At 38.1% G+C, this 20,676-nt stretch overlaps 1 protein-coding gene across 2 annotated transcripts in view; it reads right to left on the bottom strand.

Moving 5' to 3' along the window:
• The window catches only part of znf385b (zinc finger protein 385B), a 121,505-nt gene that overhangs the window by 71,095 nt on the left and 29,734 nt on the right, over window positions 1–20,676 (bottom strand). The window contains exons 1-2 of one of the 2 annotated variants that reach the window (XM_057336656.1): window positions 17,067–17,614; window positions 16,673–16,987 (exon numbers count right to left, since the gene is read on the bottom strand). In XM_057336656.1, coding sequence (XP_057192639.1) covers window positions 16,673–16,987; window positions 17,067–17,082 — 331 coding nt within the window. In that variant the 5' untranslated portion in view covers window positions 17,083–17,614. Of the gene's footprint in view, window positions 1–16,672; window positions 16,988–17,066; window positions 17,615–20,676 lie in introns of those variants that run through there. The other variant, XM_057336657.1, reaches the window with a different exon arrangement.

The following is a 20,676-nucleotide window of genomic DNA, read 5'->3' as shown; positions in this document are numbered from 1 at the left end:
AAAAGATAATGGCCGTCAATCCGCAACAGCTGAACTGTCCATTAATCAAAGCAGCTGCAAAATCTTTTATTAACCGACCGCTACAATAAAGAAATTATCAGCTGTGCGCATCTATTTCTGAAATTAAGCCTTTTAAATTGAATGCATCCAATCTAGGAACATGAATATCCCTTGTTTGCATCCAAGTTTTATCTCTGCCTCCTGTCTGTCTGGCTGTTATAATGAAAGAAATTGCAAAGGTTTATTTCTTCTCACATGTAACTCTTAACAGAACTTTACTACTTAGATCACAACTAAAGTTTAAGAAACATAAACCTTTTTCAGTTTTTTCCTATTTTTAACTACCTTTTACCTCCACTGCAAGGGTGAAAAATGATTTTTTCAAAGTACATTTCATGTAGTCGATCAATTAACGCGAGTTCATTAAAACTGCAAGTATAAAAATGACAAAATAATTGTAAAAATGTAAAAGTACACTTGTAAGATCCACTAACCCGCGGAGCATTCGCACAATTTCGAGGATGTCATTCGTCACAGCCGCAGTCACACCGGCCTCTTTACAAAGAAAACGAGCTACACACCATCTTAACACAAGCTTTGAAAAAACGGAATCAAATGGGATTCTCAAATCCATCATTTCCTATTTTGCGCATCTAGGAGAAAACAAACTGACACAGAAATGGCTTGCATCTCTCTTCTGACCGAGGACAAAGTGTATGTGAAAGAGTCACCAGCTGTTTCTTACCATAATTCTACTCTTAAGCATAAAGAGAAGACATTTGTGGTGAAGACAAAGCCGTAATGCACATGATAAAATGAAAACAATATGTTCGCCGCACACACTGGTCCCGACCTCCCTGCTGTGGAAGAAAGAGTTAAATCTGTCATACTGTCAGTTTGTTGAGTCTTGTTCTAATAGCACAAAACCAACAATCCAGCGACGCTGTGACTAAAAGTGCTTGCTTTAATACACACCGACACAGCTCATTGAACTCCGAGTAAATCTTCTCATTTGGCCATTTACGGCAGTCTTCGAAACTAAATGCAGATTTTGTTAGCCCTCCTCAATTCTGAATTTTAAAGGAAAGAGGTTTTAACATCTGATGTAAAACAGCCAATGAGTGTACTTTTAAATGCACATCAGTTTTAATATATGGATAAAAAAAACTACATCAGTTTACAAGTGACCCTGACTGTGATTTTAATCTTTGACGAGGCCTTACTCGGTCCATTTTAAAGATACCAAGGTTATATTTATGTTATACAGAATGCATTATGTAGAATGATTTTATGTAGATAACAGTACATTACAAAAATTGACATGGTTTTCACAAGCAGGGTCATATATGTATAGTATAGAGCACATTTATATTTTAACACATGAAAACAGATTTATTTGTGATTAAATAACAATAAAGTACTGGATTATTGTTTTATTAATCCACCAAAAAAGGTCAATATTTGAATAAATTATTCATAATAAAGTGATGTTATATTTGGTCCAATTTTTGATGCATGTGGGTAAATGGGAAAATTAATCACCATCAGCTGTGATGTCACTCAACACCATACAAGGTCACATTCAGTGTCATCAGTTATAAGTGAACTAAGTGGCTGCTTAGGGCCTCGCCGCCACTAGGGGGCCCCCAAGAGCACATGAAATTACAGCTTTTTTGTGATATATTCATGACACACTTCCATTTTCTCACGTAGGGCCGTACCCACTCTTTTTTCTGTGATGTGTGTCAAATTTTGTGAAATTACTGACTAAACGCAACATTGCAATATCAGAATAAGAGAGGTGGCCAATCAAATGAAAGGAGGCGGGAGTTACTGGTTATACAGCCGAGCAGTGACCAATCAAATCAAAGAAGATGGAGCTTTTATCGCGTCTTCAGCTGTAGTTCAGCAAGACGCTTCAGTTTTAAAGTTAATAGAGTGCTGTGCAACACACGACATACTGTAAGGGACTAAAAATATTCAATATTTGACAACTGTTCAGTGTTTAACGATAGAAATGTTGAACATCTGACAGTATTCATTGATGCAAACGACAAAATGCTGATTTAGATGAAAAATGTGTAATTTACGAGATTCATGTAATTTATAATTATCTGTCAATTCAGCGTTTTATTTGGGATAAGGTTAAACATAACTGTGTGCATCTTGAACAGTAATTTAATGGTTATCAAGTAAATACACAAAATAAAAAATGGCAGTGTGGCTTTAAAAGGATGTCTATAATTTGTGGTTAAAATAAAATAAAACAATAAATTCCACGACCTATGTATGGTCTGTGCTCATAATTTAAAGGGACAGTTCACCTAAAATTGGAAGTAATGAAATGATCAAATGTTTTGACACTCACAATACACTTGTAATGCAAGGTTCGTGTTTTTGTTTTTATGACATTCCTACACCCCAAACACAGCTACAACTAATAGAATTGGGTGTGTTAGATTTAAAGTGTGCGTGCAAAAAATCAAACATTGACAATAGTCGATTGTATTGGGGACACAGGGGGACCCCCAAATAAAATTCTGCTTAGGGCCCTGTAAAGGCTTGGGGAGGCCCTGAGTGTCATATACTCTAGAATCTGGAGCATCTTTATCTGCAGGATATCACCACTGAGATCTTAATAGCTGAACAGGTGCCAGAAGGTGAAGAAGTACTAACATTAAAGCGGGAAAACACACCGACAAGGGCCTCACAGGATTGTGATTTCTACAAAATGCAAACAGAATATACCAAAAATAGAAAAACCTTGTAGCAATTCATCTCACTGGGGAAATCATATCTCACACTTACTTTTAAAATCGAAAGCATGTGAAATAAAGTGACTTCAATTGAGGAGGCTAATCCAATTTAATGAAACTGAAAAGGTTTACGAATGCCCCTGGGAAAAATGAATGAAAATCGAAACTTGTAATCAAAGGAACTGATATTGAATTAAATGGAAGCTGGTTCTATGGTACTTCTGCATATTTGCTTTCTTATAGGAGCTTTAATGGCTATAGACTGACACTGGTCAATGTGCATTTTTATGACATTTCAGTATATGACTGCTGCTATGATGAAAAGATGCAATTACAGGAGAAATAAACTGTATGAATGAGTGCATGGAAAGGTCATGGAACGCACTGCCTGGCACGGAGCTAAAATATTTCAATTTGTTTCACATAAAGTCATATCAATACTGTATCACCCGATATTAAACTATTTTTTATTAAGTTATAAAAACAGTCCTCCACACGTCTGTGTTGTGTGAATATTATGAATGTTTTCAAACCAAAACCCAAAAGAATTGACAAAGAGCAAACAGGGTGAAAACAGATGCTTTCAGAATCGATTCCTGTAAAGGTTTTAAGAGTGATTCCCTCCAGACGTCATGAGTGAATCACATTCTGTGCATTTATTTCACCCAGGAACAAGTATGCCATTATTTCCTCACCCACACGTCAAAGCCATATGCTGTTATTTGTTTCATGTGCAGTATTTGAAGTCTGAAAACAGAGCATATTTTCTGTTATTTTGACTTGTTTTCATTTTCTGCAAATAAAAACAATATTTTGATTTGAAATTTTGTAAAGTAGTACCTAATACTACTAATTTGGTTAGTAGTACACAGAATGAAACAAAAATGATCATTTTACCTAAACACATACTGTACCTAGAAATAGTAAATTTTAAAATCAGAAAAATGGTCTCTGAAATGGTCTATTTTTCTATGACTTAATATTGCTAATCTTTTGAAGATATTCAATGGCTTCCTTTCAAGAAACAGACTGAAACGCCAGTGCCTACTTACTGCTAATCTTCCCTTGAGCTAATTTGAGTTCAGATTCAAAAATGGCATCAGGTATGATGTAATCATAGCCAAATGCAAATAACGTTCAGAATGGAGACTACAGACCTGCAGACGAGAAAGATAAAAATTTCACTCTGTTCATCAAACAACGACATAGCTTTTGAAAACTTAAAATAGAAAACATGTCATATGGACTACCTTCATGGCGTGTTTGTCATTTCTGGAGACCGACAGTCATGGTGGTCACTGTGTCATTGTATATGTGAGTTGCGTGAAGACCTTCATCCTTTTGTGATGTCACCTTTTTGTGAAAATGAACAACATAAGGGTGAATAAATAATGACAATATTGTGCTCACTTCAGCCTGCTAAGTCCTTGTGAAAGTGATAAACAAAAGGACTTGGTGCGCTGGCGATTACAGAATAAAAGGGGCGGAAACGGGTGTTGTGGAGGCTCTGTGGTCTAAAGGGAGAAATCGATTAGTGAAGCTAATAAAATCACTCTCTAAAAGCTGGCTAACTCATCACAGCACTGCTGACACATGGCTCCTTCACGGGCAGTTCTTATCGATCTGACAGACGAGTTTAACTTCATATGCCTGGTCAGCCACACACACAAACACTCTTGTGAAGGCTGTTAAACACAGTCACACATTAGATCCGTTTACAGAGTCAGAGTTCATTTGGTCATTTCTAAATATTGCCATTTCTAAAAAAACAACTTGAAAAAATGAATTTGCCATAACCGCTAGTCAGAATGCAAATCATTTCAGCCACTGTCAAGTGTTTTAAAATAAATCACTATGGCATGCCAAAACATGAAGACATTCTACAAACAATGTTCTTGAAATAAACTCTTCCCATGAGTCAACTGTAAAACATAGACGCTGGGGTTACAAAAAAACACGAAAAGCCATTACAAGGAATTAGATGGCGGTAATGAATCTGAACGTTCCCCAGGTCAGCGCTGCCAAGGTTTCCAGTGAATTAATGCAACAATGCTCTTGGTGTCTCGGTTGGACAGTTCGACTGCTCTCCTGAGTGTCATTGTGGAGTTTTATCTCACACGGACACCTTGACCTCCCTGATACCGCATCGGGCTAGAGATATAAAGGCATAAAGCAGCGCTGACCATCATATTAAAACACCCTGTAAACGGTGCAGAGAGCACGCATCAAATGCCATTTCACACCTTCAAAGAACACGGCAGAAACGGGAAAGACATTTAAAGTTCAAACGTCTGACACTACAAGGTATTTATTTTTGTGATATCTGTTTGATGACACCAAGAAGGTCTATAATAGTGGAGGAAAGCTATTCTTATAGCCATTTACACACATCAGCACTAGATGCTTGGCACATCCACACCAACCAACCATTCAGAAGTGCTTAAACGTTTGTCATTGTCAAAACATGCACTGTAATGTAATGCAATATGAGATTTAAACGTATGACATTTCATGTTAAATGCATCAGAATTGTTCCTTTAGCAGCGCAATGATCATGGGTTCGATTTCCAGAAAACACACAAAAACCATACTTTGAACGAACTGTAGTCCGTCCATCTATTTTCCAAACCACCTTATACCCAGCAGGGTCACGGGAGGGCTGGAGCCTATGCACTGTAAGTCACTTTGGATAAAAGTGTCTGCCAAATGCATACGGTAAGTGAAAATGCAGAACGCATGACTTCCTTTGCATGGACTTTAATTGAGAAAGAAGCTTTCTGGCCCCAGAACACACACCTACTGACCCTTACTTAACTAGGCAAAACCTCGCCCCTGGGATCGATTGACAAACACTTTAAATGGACGTTTATCTGCTGATTATTTCCTTCACATCTGCATGCAGGGAGTCATATTTTAACCCATATCCATATTCAAATCCATCTTTTGCTTCATATTGAACGTAACACGCTAAATCCTCTCTCTTTTACCTGATGCCAGCATTCTCCTTTCCGCTGCATGTCACACTTCATTGCCTTAAACACACACAGAAAAGTGTGTTAGCTAAGCCTCGCGGACATAGACAGACATAGATAGACTGACCTAGCAATGACCTGCAGGCGAGAGATGACATACGCATGAATGCGACTACATACAAACAACTCTGTCAAACAGATTAAAATGCAAGATAAGCTCGACTGTAGAAAAATGATTTAATAATAATAATAAAAGTGTCAAGATACACACATGGCAGAAGGTTCTTTGGTCTCCTGGCAATTCTAAGCACAGAACGAAGCATTTCTTTCTTACAAATTCTAAAGGAACCACATGTGAAAATGTCTTTTGCATAGGAGATAAATGTTTCCCTTAGCTGTTTGAAATAATAAAGATCTCATTTGAGATTTTTCTGTCTAATGGGTACTGTCGCTAATAAATAAAATAAAAAATAAAGCTTCGGGTTAAACAACATCGTATTCTATACGCAAACATAAAAAAGACACCGTTCGTAACTTTGCAGGTGACAAAACAAACACAAGAAAACAAAATGTGCAAGGCTCACCTCTGTTGTTAAAGCTAGTCCACATTTTCACCTACAGTCAGTAATGTATTCAAACGACGTCACGGCAGCCTGATTTAATGTTCTTAACAAAAAAACTAAAGCGTTAAGATAAACAGATCATGTGGTTCTCAGCGCTACGATGCCTCAGCCTCGTGTCTTATTATCTGTGTGACAAGACTCTTTAAGATCAATTCACCTCCAAAGCTCCCCAGACGCTGCTTCATTTCTCCTCTGAGTGGAAATCCCTGAGTCCCCGGCACAGCCAATGCACACACACATCCATACACACATTTATTTGAGAAGGAGTGAGGGAGGGAGAGAGAGGAAGAGAAGAAACGTGTCAGGCGGATAATTACCTCGGGTCACTGATGCTCACTGTTAAGCGCAGACTGCATATTTGATATCATAATGCATAACTAGATGATAAAGCACATCATTCTCCTGCACTCATTTTACAAATAACGAAGGCTGTATGGATGTCACTTATCGAATCGTCCTTTGTCAACGCAGTGAATGAGAAATGAATTGGCATGCATGGGTCAATGACAAATATGACAAAAAAGAAAGAATCCTTAAAAAAGTCTGTGTTCATTTGTGTTCATGTTGCTATCATTAATATGTAAAATGTATTCGAAAAGCTATTACAAAAACAGTCCCAAAGTTTATATTAAGAAGTACTAAAACCTATTTTTTGTATATTTAGTTTTATGGTGACATTTTATGGTGAGAAATCATTTTTTATTTATGTGATGCATTAAATACGTGTATATTTGACCGTTAATTAAAGACGTGTGTTTCATACGCATGAATTTGGTCCATTGTTGATTTTTCGCTGTGAGCTAATATTAGGCTTCTATTAGAAAGATTATTTTTTGCGTAGCGCATGCATTTGACGCAGAGCGAGACCAGTTTTAATATTAATTTTCCTCTTAACTTTCACTTTCTATAATAAATGCGCAGCTAAGGGAAAGAACTCATAACTTTTAACTCATAATTCGTCCCTGATTTTGATAGCCTGTATTTTATCATTCATCAGCTGAAAATGCGCCAACAATAAAACAAATCTACATCCCAGAAAAGGAGCATTTTGTTGTCTTTCATTACATTGCATTTTAAAATAATATAAATAACATCAGCATCACATCATTCACCCACATTCACGTGTCAAAGTATCTAAATCAGCTGTCACAGGCCATAGCTGATGACAACACTAAACCAAATGGCACATTCACCGTGCCCACGTTCCTCCGAAGGGGTTTGTCACAAATCTAAATGACTGGCGATCCGAAAAGGCCCAGGATGTGGAGAGAGAAAGATCAGATGGACGGGCGGCACCAGCAGAGGTGACAAAACGAACAGAGAAGTGGATTGCACAACCTGACACTTGTGAGTAAACGACCACGCTGGCTTAGATAAACGTGCGAGTAGATGTCATCGGACAAGCCCCGTCACCCCGCAGTTCAGGAAGCTTCTAGCAGCTGCCAAACGTCATACTAACACAGCGTGTAACTCAATATTTCAGCCCCGGCTGGACTACTCGAGCCACCAGTAATGTCACACAGGGCTATCACGGTTACATCTAGTCATCATTTCCAAAGGGCCGGCATCACCGGTGTGTGTGTGTTAATTACAGAGCAGCGAGGACCGCTGGTAGAATGTGATGTATGTGAACGGCTAAACAAGCTTTACTTAAGCCACATGACTCAAAACACAGCTAGAATAAAGCTTTAAACATGATCCGTAATGTATCGAATGTACTTGAAATACAAGGTCTTTTACGATGAGAATTTTGCTGCGGAGACATAGGTGGCATTGTGCAAGTGAAATGTTTGTGGGACTACAAGTAAATACTTTTCAGGCTGTTTTACGAAATCTTATGTATAAATTTATCTGTCGGCTGAATGAGTCAAAAAATGAAAATAGTGAGGGCCAAACTAACATAAGTCTAAGTTCTACACGGTATCAGTCCAGGCTATGGAGGCATTGGGATCACTGAATTTTTGTAATACGTTGACTTCTTATGTGATTACTGCTGAACAGTTTTCTATGTATTTACGTGATTTACGATTGTTTGTAATTTTTTTAATTGGACTTCGAGTCTGTAATAAAAGTAATGATGATGATGATGAATCCCAAGGGACACGTGCTGATAAAAAATACATTTTGAATGCAATGTAATGGATAAAAGCATGTGCCAAATGCATGAATGTAAATGTACAATGGCAGCTGTCACCAAAGGCTGTATGGGACATCTGACGATAGGGTGATGATTGACAAGCCGCTTAACAACAAAGTGCCATGCTCTACGATGTAGACCAAACCCCTGAAGCAAGAGATAAAGATCCATACATTCATCCAGTGAAATGCATAGGCTAAAATCATTCATCTTAAAGCAATAGTTACACCTCTGGAGCGTCTGTGTTCCACTGCCTCTCTTATTTCGTCTGCGCTCGTCTATCCACTTCAGTGACACCCTGTGAGATGCAATGATTCACTTGACTTGTGAATAATGTGACGTCTTTTCTCTCGTGCGGCGTCTCTGTTAGTGCTTGCTCGTGGTATGATGTAGCAGATGGTGATGTATGTTACACAGTATGCTTTCATATAAATGATATATTGTCACTGTCAGACTGTTCAGATGAATGAGCGGATAAGCAGAATCAATGGAGAAATGAGGAGAGGAATTCAGAGTTGATTTACAAGGCAAGCGAATTGACTGCTATTACAAACTCTGCTTACAGACAAGCAAGCTGCGTCAAAATAATTATTGTATTATATATAACAAATGAAATTTATAGTAATACACAACCTTTGCAAATGAACGGTGTGACAAAAAAGTACATTTTTTCAGTAATTGCAAGTGTGGACAGGTCTGTTTTTCAGCCTATGAGCCATCTTTCTTTCTGACAAAACTCTGGCACCAACGTACAAATTTCAGTACAAAATCATACCCCCAATTGATAAAATGATGTACACAACGTAACATATTTCTGCCAAGTATGTTTTGGCAGCACAAACATCAGAAGAACAGCAAAAAGAACAAAAGAAAAATAATAATACAAATATCTTGTGTACTTCCAAACATGCAGGCCCATTTTTCAACTTCAAACGAGCAAAGCTATTACTCAATCTCAAAATCCAAGAACAAGGTAAGATATATGTTGTAAGAAAAGCTGCACAAAAAAAATCCCTCTTATTTAACAACACAAAGCTCCGGGTCGTGGAGGCAAATGAAGATAAGGAGCCTCTTAATGCAAACAAACAGAAAGTAAGACATTCAAGCTGCACTCACATTCTGAACACCCAGACACCAACGAATAACTCTCTTACTGACCTCACGCTGTATGCGTGTGGGTGACCTAAACAATTTCTCTCCAGGATATATTTTGAAGGTTAATCAAAAGGAGCTGGGCGGGGGTACAAGCGTGTTCTAAAAACACAGACCCACACAGAAAGCAGGCCAGCGGGAAGGACAAGCCATCTGCTGGGAGGTATCCGCTGACCGTCCGACACTCATCAAACACGCCTGTTGGGTGAGTTCTCTTACCCCGTGTCTGCTTGACAGAAAGTGTTTGATGGTGGTTGAATAACAAATCGTCCGTGCAGCGTTGCACTCACATGGAAAATTGTACTGGACATTTGCATAATTTTTCTTGCTCGGACGGGAAGTGAAAAACTGAGTTAAGCAAAAGGATGCATTTTTAGTTTTCAGGTTTAAGCGCTGGAGGATGTGCTCACATTAACATGCGTTTACATGCACAACCCCATTACAGACATAGTATAATGACTTTAAGACTAAGCCGCTGCAATTTAACATTATACTAAACAAAGATACATGCATTAATCTTTAATGTCTAACATTCATCACAACAAAAACAACTGGGCGAACATTATGACACCAACTAATAATAATATCTGCAACTGCATTCAGTAGTCAGGGATGGATTTCGACCCCATTTAAAAGGTGATGCTGATGCACTGTTTATCCAAAACTTCATAAGTGCACTACACAGATAAAAGGTCATACCCTGCGCTCACTTAAACTCTCACAGTGCACATTTATTAGTCTGTGCATTCTCTGGTAATTGAACTCATGACCTGATGTTGCCAGCACTAAGCACTATGGACACTAGAAGAGTCAGTGACGCTCACAATCTCTAGATATATAAATAAGCTGTAGTCGGGCTTAATAGTATAGTGTGCCATTGATGTATGGTTTATTAGGATAGGGCGTTATTTGACCGAGATACAACTATTAAAAACTCTGGAATCTGAGGGTGCAAAAAATCAAAATATTGAGTCTTTAAATCGCCTTTGAAGTTGTTAATCAGATGCGCTGCAGCAGGCCGTTGCTGAGAAGAAACAGGTTTGTTTTAACGCTCTCTATTGGCTTACGGCTGTAATGATGTTGTGAAGAGTAGATGAACCCGAAAGCTGAAATTCTAAGCTTTACATAGATACCAAACTTGAGTGGGTAATTCCTAAAGAGCGGGCAGCAGCGAGTGAAGTTTGTAGGCGGGTTTCCGGCCATTTTTGTTAGCAATTTTGCTGCATCCACTGACAAAAATAAAGTTTTGATTTATTTACGGTAGGAAATTTACAAAATATCTTCATGAAACATGATCTTTACTTAATATCCTAATGATTTTTGGCATAAAAGAAAAATCTATAATTTTGACCCATACAATGCCACAAATATTCCTGCGCTACTCAAGACTGGTTTTGTGGTCCAGGGTCACATTTTGTGTAGATGATTTCTGATCACACTGGGTACGCATCGGAAACCAAGGTGTAAATGCGACACAGCTAAAAAAAAACAGCAGGTAGAGTAAAGGGGGCTGGTGTGTTTAAAGTGAATGGTAGTTAAATGAGCACCCAGGACAACACGTTTTCATAGCTGGATACTAAAAGCGCAATTTTCCCAGACTGAGATGAGGGCCGTAGTCAGGACACTGTGTGTTAGATAGCTGCAACACACCCTGCTGCTCCTAATAGTATAAATCTTTCAATGGAGACCATTAATGTTTAATTCTGGAAAGGCTCGTACCTCTTACACGTCATGAGCCATCAACCGAGCCAACATCACTGTGCGGGTCCCCATTTCACCACAAGATTTGTATGAAGTATTCAATAAACCTGCTGCATAAACGAGCCAGTGTGTCCCTAGTGAGTATTTACAAAAACCAAGACATTCATGACTCATGAAGACATTTGTTTGCTCGTAGGCTCGTTCAGGCCATATCTAAACGTAACTCAAATCAGTCATGTCAACCATTTCTGTTTCTTGGATTATAGTGTGAACAGTATAAATCAGACTGAATATGACATGTTCAATTTTGATCCAAACCACTTTAATGTTCAGGCAATAAGGAAATCAATATACACAGATATGAAGAGAAGCAGAAATATTTAAATCATATCTGTTATATTGTCTATTTTAGCACAACTGGGGCACTGCATTGACCAATCAGCATCTATAACTATTTCTTATAGGCCTACAGTATTAGTGAAAAATAATTGAATATGTCTGTGTATTTTTGCAATGTCATTTCAGTGTAAACAATATAGGATATTTGCTTCCATATAACCCAATATTTGACACAAGTCACATTGCAAAGGTATTACCGTATAAGTGTCAAAAATACATCCATTCCACACAAACATATGTATATATAAAAATGTCAGATTCAATGTCAGTTCTGCCGTCTAAATGATCATCCAACAAAAGACTTGTTTGTGTTTGTTTAATCTGATGTACTTCAGACAGAACAGAATTAGACTGGAGTGGGATGACTCAAGGAACAAAAATGTAAATCTGTCTAGTTTACATATTAGTCATTTTATTAGTCATGTTTCTTGACAGTGACATTCAAAGACATAAACATGGGCAGAAAATTATACAAGACGACCTCAAACGCGCACCACAGCCAAGTGCTGTGACATGCTCCTACAGTCTTCAGCATGATTCACCCGATTATTATCCATTAATACAAAAATAGCGCCATAAATAATACCATATTACCTGGAACCACATTTCTATGACTTTCTGTGGTGAAAAGAACAGCATTTTTAAAGATGCTAACGCTGCCATCTTGTGGCCGCTGTTTCTACTACAAACACACTCACTCACATGCAGGTGCAAATAAACATCTAGTAGGCTACCAAGCGGTCCAGAAAATAGTGAATCACGAAGTGCCACGTTTGCAAAAGTGCTTTTAATAATCCATAAAAGTCAGAAATGCGCATACAGTATGTGAGAAGCGAGCGGCTCTGTTTCCCTCAGAGCTGATCTGCCGTCAGTCAAGAAGATACCGTGGTAAAGCGCAGTAAACACATCCTCCCTGCTGTAATTACATATGTCCGGCTCAGACTACACCATATAACCGGACAGCCTGCTAAAAGATTCACGTTCACCAACACAAGGGGCTCGGTCACAATCGATTCACATCAACACAATTACTTTTCACAAGTCCTTCGTTGTTGCAAAGCAGTTTTACAGCAAATACTGTAGGCCACGTTGTGGCCAAAACAGCAGAGACATGAGAAACAGTGCAGAAATAAGAAAAGAAATAAATCAAAACAGCAACATTATAAAACGCACGGTATTATTTTATGAAATAGGCCTACGTGGTATTATTGCAAATTTGCCAAAAGATGCACATCAGATATACTAACAGATATAAAAGAAAAACAATTTAATGTATAAAAAAATAAAATAATTTTCTATTATTATATTGAATGTGATATTACGAAGGATGTGTCACATGGTTAACTGGGCATATCAATACATGCCAACTGTCCCAAAATGCAAGATCAATAATCACATTGACGTCTAGTGTACATTACATTACATTAAGTAACAAAGATGCTTAAAGATTACAGCATGCACATTATGCACAATTATTATACATTTTTTTCATTTGAATGATAGAAGACAATTCATATTGTTACATTTTTGTATTTGACAGATGCTTTAATCCGAAATAATGCATACATTTTTTTCTCATTATGTGTGTTTAGCTACAGGAACTGAGCTGGTTCTGTACTGTATACAGTACACACCACCTCTACACTTCTACACATACACAGTATATTACATCCAGTCACACTTATGCGCCAATATAAAATCACACCAACCAAACATATGTGCTAGTGAAAACACTTGACACAATTACAAACAGGCACAAATTATGCACTGAAAATCACATTATACATTTCAATCTCCTCTCATGGGGAGAAGTCACATTCACACTGTAGCTAAATACTGTTGTCACACATCTTCTAAATGCGTAAGTGCTTGTTCTTTATATGCACAAAATGTGGTTATTTTCAGGAGCAAAATCAAAACCATATGACTCATATTATGTTGTCTAAAAGTGGTGTCTAAAAGGTTAAACTGTTGTTGACAACTGAAAGATGTCAAAATGTTACTATGGATATCACCACATCAACCACTTTGAGGACTGACTACTGTATTCTGAATCTGTACACACAGATAATTATATTTTAAGGGATTTCCTTCAGTATTTAATGTCGTTTTCACAAGCAAATTTGTTTTCATTGTGTTTTTGTGTGGCCAAGATTTCTCATGCACTTATTCACATCCCTTACATATAAAAGTGTGAAGTAACAACATAATGGGAAAAAAACATATCTGGGATTTTTCAAACTGGAAAGTTTTAAGATTATTTTACCAGCATGCACAGAGTCATGAAATCAATATGACACATTTGACCTTCTAATTGCGCAATAAGCTTCTCGACCCGAATAAAAATTTCCATTTTGCTTCTGCCGTCAAACAAGAAATAAAACACACAGTTTTCCCATGGAGTTGAGCACAATGAACCTGTTTAATGTCAGTAGCCTGTGTGAAACTTTCCATCAATCTAATGAAGGTTTGGCCACGGCTGGTTTGACACTTCGAGTCGCAGTGCCAGTCCAGCACCAGTCCATCCTCTGCCCATCTTACATCAAAGCAACCCAAACGTTTCCCTGGCAACCCTCACAACAACCTCTTATTTGGAGGTAATCGGGCATCCATCTGTATCTCACAAATGCAGGTATTTTTTCATCTTTTTCTCTCAACGGTGTAAACGGCTTTATTCCGCCCACCAGCCAGACTGTGAACTCACTGATAAATTTTCACTCACTGGTAAAGTGTAGGTGCTGCCATTCGCACCGCTTACACATGCCAGCATCGCCATGGGCCTGTTAAACAGACACTATTCTTGAATGTAGCACAGTTCAGGAAGAATGGACATTATTCATCAGGGACACCCGGACGGTTATAATGAGGACACATGGTTCTGCTCTCACCGGGGTCAGAAATGAAAAATGCCCCAGATATTAAAAATGACTGCAAAGTAAGTTAATGTAACACAGGAACCGGCAAATTATTTAAAATAATTGTCTTCTTTAAATAAAAGTGTTTACTGTGCTGATATCTATAACATTATATGGGAAGTTGACAAATAAACCGCACAAGTGTCCTGTGGTGTGACAGCAAAAATTTCGAAAAAAAAACTAGCAATGAAGATAAATGTCTAGATTAATAACATAAAATGATATAATATTAACAGTTTATTTTCTACATTTTTGCTGTCACACCATAGGATTTAGTACGGTTCCACATGGTACGGTTTATTTGTCAACTATCCATATACGGCTACTTTAAGATAGACAGCACTTTGTAATGCTATTAATTGGTTAGATATTTGCAAGAACCCTAAATAGTTTTTTTACTGCAGTGGTGGAAATGTGCTGTGGTGACTACCAGGGGCGGATTTAGTGATTTGGGGGCCCTAGGCAATTCCATGTATGGGGGCCCCAACTATGCGCCATTTTACTTTACTGCAACCCTTACTTTTCTTCCTCCTCAAAGCACACAACTTTTTACCCCCAGTCAAAGTGACAGGGGAAAACTAAGCTTGATATACACAGATGCTCACTAATTAAACAAGAATGAAATAATGAATTACATCTGGGATTATTATATACAAAGTTTGCCATCTCTCCATGTGTTTTTTGTAGTTAACGACTTTTCAAGCATTTAAATGTGACTAAATTTCTATACAAGTGCGTTCAGTACGCATCGTTTGCACTGTACTTTGGCGTTATTATATTATGTCGTTATGTGCCCATCGGTCTGAGCAGCAGAGCAAAGTCAAACAAGAGTGCTGCATCTGGCGGGAGAGAGATGTGGACTTTGGCAACAATCTTTTGTGAATCATCTTAGCCTACTTTCCTACCTTCTAAGCCTACATCCAAGCCTACCTTTGCCTAATGGGTAAATCCGCCCCTGACTAAAGCTCAGGCCCGGAATCCATACTTTTCTGGGTTTGAGAACTCCAAAAAGTGACACATCAACTGTCACCATTGTTGTCTTCAAAAAACTTTAGGCTTTTTTGGCTACTTTTGCCAAAACTACTTTTTCTAAACTAGGGATGCACCGAAATGTAAATTTTGGCCGATAACCGCTAATTCTTTAACATTGGAAGCCGATAACCGATATGTTGGCCGATATACAGTATCTAAATAGTAATATAAAATTCCCTAACACTGAAACAAAAGGTAAAAAGTGGACAACTGCCTTTATTAGAAAACATTCACTGCAGAAAACACGGTAACCATTAGTTCTCTTTTTTCCCTGAAAATCATGTACCAAGTCTACTATACGATAGTTAACGATTCTTTAACCTTCAAACTTTTCTGGTATATTTTTTCTTTAATAAACAAATTATAGATGTTCTTCCAGAGCAACCCAGAAAAATGTTCTTAATAGCCACATGTCTAACAGGTCTCAAGACAGAAAGTATTCAGACAGCTATCGGCTTCAAACAATATGCTTTTGTTCCTATAATTTACACATTCATAAATACAGTATCTACATCATCAATGTTTTGCTAATGCAGTAAGAGAATGATCACGACTGAAAGACAGTACTGTACTGTATTTAAACTGTGAGCACCGTGCAGCTGAAGAAGTTTAAGCAGATGAAATGATTTGTGATTTATCGGGTATAATATATAGGCCTAAATTTCATTATCAGCCAATTCCGATACCATTTATCGGCCATTTATCATGCAGTGGACTGTACACAAGCTCCTGCCATATAAGAGTTGTTTGATCTCGGCGACCCAGGTTCTACTCTGACCGGGGTCGTGTCCTGACCTCACGTTCCCTCTCTCACCCATACTTTCTATACTTTACTTTCCCATAAAAATGCCACAAGGAATGACAAGCCAGGCCACTGAGTCAAATGCTAACTCAGGGTGCATTACTGTCAGAGCTGTTCACGAATTTCAAAGCAGAGTTGCAACACGGGGATCCGAGGAGGTTACGGAGCGCCAAAAGGTCTTACCTTGACTGCCGTTGCTGGTGAGAGAGTGTAGAGGAGAGGGAACCGTGCTGACGCTCGCCTTGGGCATCTCTCCATTATTTAGCTGTTTAACCCTCTTGAGGTGAGACTTGCCGTTATAGTGGACCTGGGCCTGGGCGGCCGAGTGGAGTTGGATGTTGCAGACTTCGCACAGGGAGTAGAGCAGTTTCTTCCTCTCTTGTTGCAACTGCATATCTCTGCTGGCATTACTGGGTTCTTTAACCTCCACGCAGTTCGGTAGGAAGCACAGATGTCCGTTTGCGACCAGCTGGGTGGGGCTCAGGGGGGTCTTCATACCTGCAGGAGAGCAAAGAGATGAGGGTTAGGAGAGAGGAAAGTGTTTAATCCCAATCCAGATGGCACTCTGGTGACTCACGTTCTAGATTCAGCATCACCCCACACAGAGCTTTCAAAAACAGGTGGGGAGAGTTTACATCCTAAAACCGCAGAGGTACAGGCTGGATACGAGACGTGTCCGAGCGTGGACGTCTGGAGCGCTTGTGTGGGCTGCACGGGTGGTTGAATGCTCTGTCCTCTGACTCCTCCCCCCTACACGCTAAAGCCAAGCTTCCCTACTTGTGAAGCGGGCACAGAGCTGCGGACTGACCTCCTGTGTCCATCTGTTGAGACCCGACTCACATGCCTTGAGCCCATGTCTCTTACACAATGCGACAAGGATGGCATGAGCACGGAGCAAAATTATTCGTAACAAAATGATTCTTAAGAAACTAGTTAAGGAAATAAAAATGGAAGTTTTTACTAAAGTAAACTAACATCATGTGTAGTTTAATACCAACTAAATAGAGCTACAGAGAAAATGGCTAAAATCAAATAATTAAACCAAACATGCCAATGTATGAGATTGTAATTGTATTATATTGGTAGTTGACAAATAAATGTGTAACTGTGTCCTATAGTCTGACAGCAAAAATTGAGAAAAAAACAGCATAAGAGAGATTTATCTTCATTGTTAATTTATATTAATAAGATAAAACAAAACAAAAATTTTGTTGAAAAAAATCATTTTTGCTGTCACACCATAGGACATACAGTATGTACGGTATATTTGTCAACTACCCATATACGCATTATATATTTACTGTACATTGTATGTATATGTATATTATATATACACACATACAATATACTGTATATCATCGCTGTCCTTCTGAAACTTCAGATCTCCAAATTCGCTGTTTTCAGTAAATGGAAAAACCACTGTACTTTTTAAATGATTAAATTAAATACTGTGTTCTCAGTTGACGAGCACTTTTTTATACACTTTATTGGTTAGATATTTTCAAAACCTGGCGACAAACATAAAGAGTGACTAATAATAATGATTTAAAATCATAAAAAATTACATTATGAAATAAATCATACAGTGAGAATATTTGAAAGAAAGCATGTCAGGTTTAAAACAACCACTTGAACTAAACTGAAATTGAAAACCAAAATACAAGACAGTAAGCCCAGCAAACGCCCCACACCGCTGGACGGCACGTGCAGCAACGAGAGGCTTATTTCTGTCAGCGACAGCAGACTCCAACCTCTTTTGTGTGTCTGGGATCTGTGAGAGTGAATAAATTACCCAAAGCTGTGTACAGACAGACTCAACCCCTCCTGACCTCTCAAGAGCTACTACTCCCGTCCAGCATAATGGATAACTACAAAGAGCAATGGTGCGCTCCGGGAAACAGAGACTTATATGATACTTTTAATCTGAAAATGAAAAAAAAAACAGCAAATCTAGTCAGTCAGCCTTAATGCCACGGCTGGATGCTTCCCGGGCTGGATGAGAAACAGGATAAAGGAGCGTAAAGATGCCAACTGTGTCAGTTGCACCTTTGTTGTGGATGTAATGTCCATCACCATGCTTGGAAACGCATGTATGTGTCTGTGAGAGAGTTAGAGTCCTGCTGAGCTCGGAGGAATCTTACAAAAACCAGGTCACATTTCTATCCAGCAATAAATGAAAAGGTTTATTTTATCTGCAATACATTTTAAGGAAAAATATAAAATATATTAAAAAATTCAGATTTTTAGGCCCATTAAGATTAGGTTCTCATTCTTTTAATAAAGTTCTTTGTGTTATTATTATTTGGGTAACATTGTGGACATACAATAAATTCAATTTTCTATTTTAAAATGGCCTGCAATTTTTCAGAATAGATTTACTCATTCGATTTTCATTACAGCATACAGTACTGTATCTAGTAATTCTATAAAATAATCTATCAAAAGCATTACAGTAAAAAATATTATAATGCATATTAAAGGTGCTGTGTGTAATTTTTTAGAGGCATCTAGCGGTACGATTGTGAATTGCAACCAAGCGCTCACTCCACCCCTCCCTTTCGAAGCACTACGGAGGCCTAGAGAGGATTAAGATGTCATCACGTTTTCACTTCTTTCCCGAAGGAGACAATGTATTTACAAAACGTGCTCTGTAGAGCAGTTTGTCCGTTTAGGGCTACTGTAGAAACAACATGGCGAATTCCATGCAAGGGGACCCGCGGTGTATTTAGATAGAAATAGCTCATTCTAAGGTAATAAAAACACAACGTTTCATTATGTAAGGTCTTTATACACCTCTGAACATATAGTTTTGTATATTATATTGCATTTCTGTCAATAGATCCTCCAAAAAACTACACACTGGTCCTTTAAATAATAATGTATATTTTTACAAAACGCCAATGAAATCTTTCCTAAAAACAGGTTATTTTTCTTTAGGTTTTGTATTGAAATCTAATATGTGCATGTTCTTCTGTTCACCCAGTAAGGCTGTATGTGAATGTAAAGGCTGGATACACAGAGTCTGTCTATCCAGTCTGTCTAGTAATCCTCTGACAGCATCTCAGTAATCTCTGTGGGCAGCTGCAAACTTTAATCCCTTCAAATAAACTTCCACCAACTTCACCACCACCATTTGGCTATCCACTGTTCCTTACCGCTTTCTCAGGAATCTCTTGTATTCAGAGAATGAAAAACTGTAAGTGGAAATCCCTGATGTTAATCACTTTCTTTCAATGTTGTGAATCTATTTCTCTAACCCCTCTGCTATTACTTAAGCTCAAGCTTTGCTCTAGTTTGCAGTGGAAATGAGGCCAGCGAGAGATGCTGCAGTGGTTTTGGTGACCTGTATACACGGGCAGGTTTCCAGATATGTTGCGCGGTTTGGGGTTTCGAGGAAGTAAACCAACTGTGCTGGTCGGTTCGTGGTTGTTCGCAGTACAAACACATCTGTTCTTTTATTGGCTAAGTAATGAAGCTGCCAGGGTCCTCCACTTTCCCCCAGTGCAATCTCACACACACTTATGGGTCACATCAATATTCAAGTACCTCGGTCTATGTTTGGAATAGACTTCCTCGATCTATTTTCTGAATACTGCAGAGTATATACTGTATACCTATATACTTGGTATTTTTTAAGCCACAGAAAATATTTTATTACGCTGAATCAATTATATTTCATATATAATTTATATTAAATATAAAAGTTACAAAAAATGTAATTAACTGAGTTTAGATAGCACTTCTCCAGTCTATTAAAACTTTCATAACATAAAAAATAATTAAGAACAATACACTAGAACGTACTGTTCGGGTACATTAAGATACATTGACACAAGCAGAAGTTCAACGCCCGTTCATTCTCACCTGGTAGGAACCGTTTTTATTGCTCAATGATTTTTTAGACTCAATGGAGTTCTTAATTTTGTCAATCAATTTTGTTTCAGAGGTTTGTTCTAAATTTCCTTAGGAGAAATAAAAACAGAAAAAAACTCTTCTGGCTAGAAAATTAACATGGATAACAGCTCAGATCATTTGGTCTCAATGTTTGAGTTTGCATTGAAATCTCTGCAGACTGAACACAGTCAATGATAATCTGACACTGATATTCAATTTGAAGCAAAAGGTTCAATCCGCTAGAGTAGTTAATTATTTATACAGAGATTCTTTGTGAAGTTTTGCACATTTAC

The sequence above is a fragment of the Triplophysa rosa genome, linkage group LG6 (genome assembly GCF_024868665.1).
Source record: "Triplophysa rosa linkage group LG6, Trosa_1v2, whole genome shotgun sequence".
NCBI lineage: Eukaryota > Metazoa > Chordata > Actinopteri > Cypriniformes > Nemacheilidae > Triplophysa > Triplophysa rosa.
Note: the sequence above shows the minus strand (reverse complement) of the source record. Positions and strands in the feature narration are given on the sequence as shown.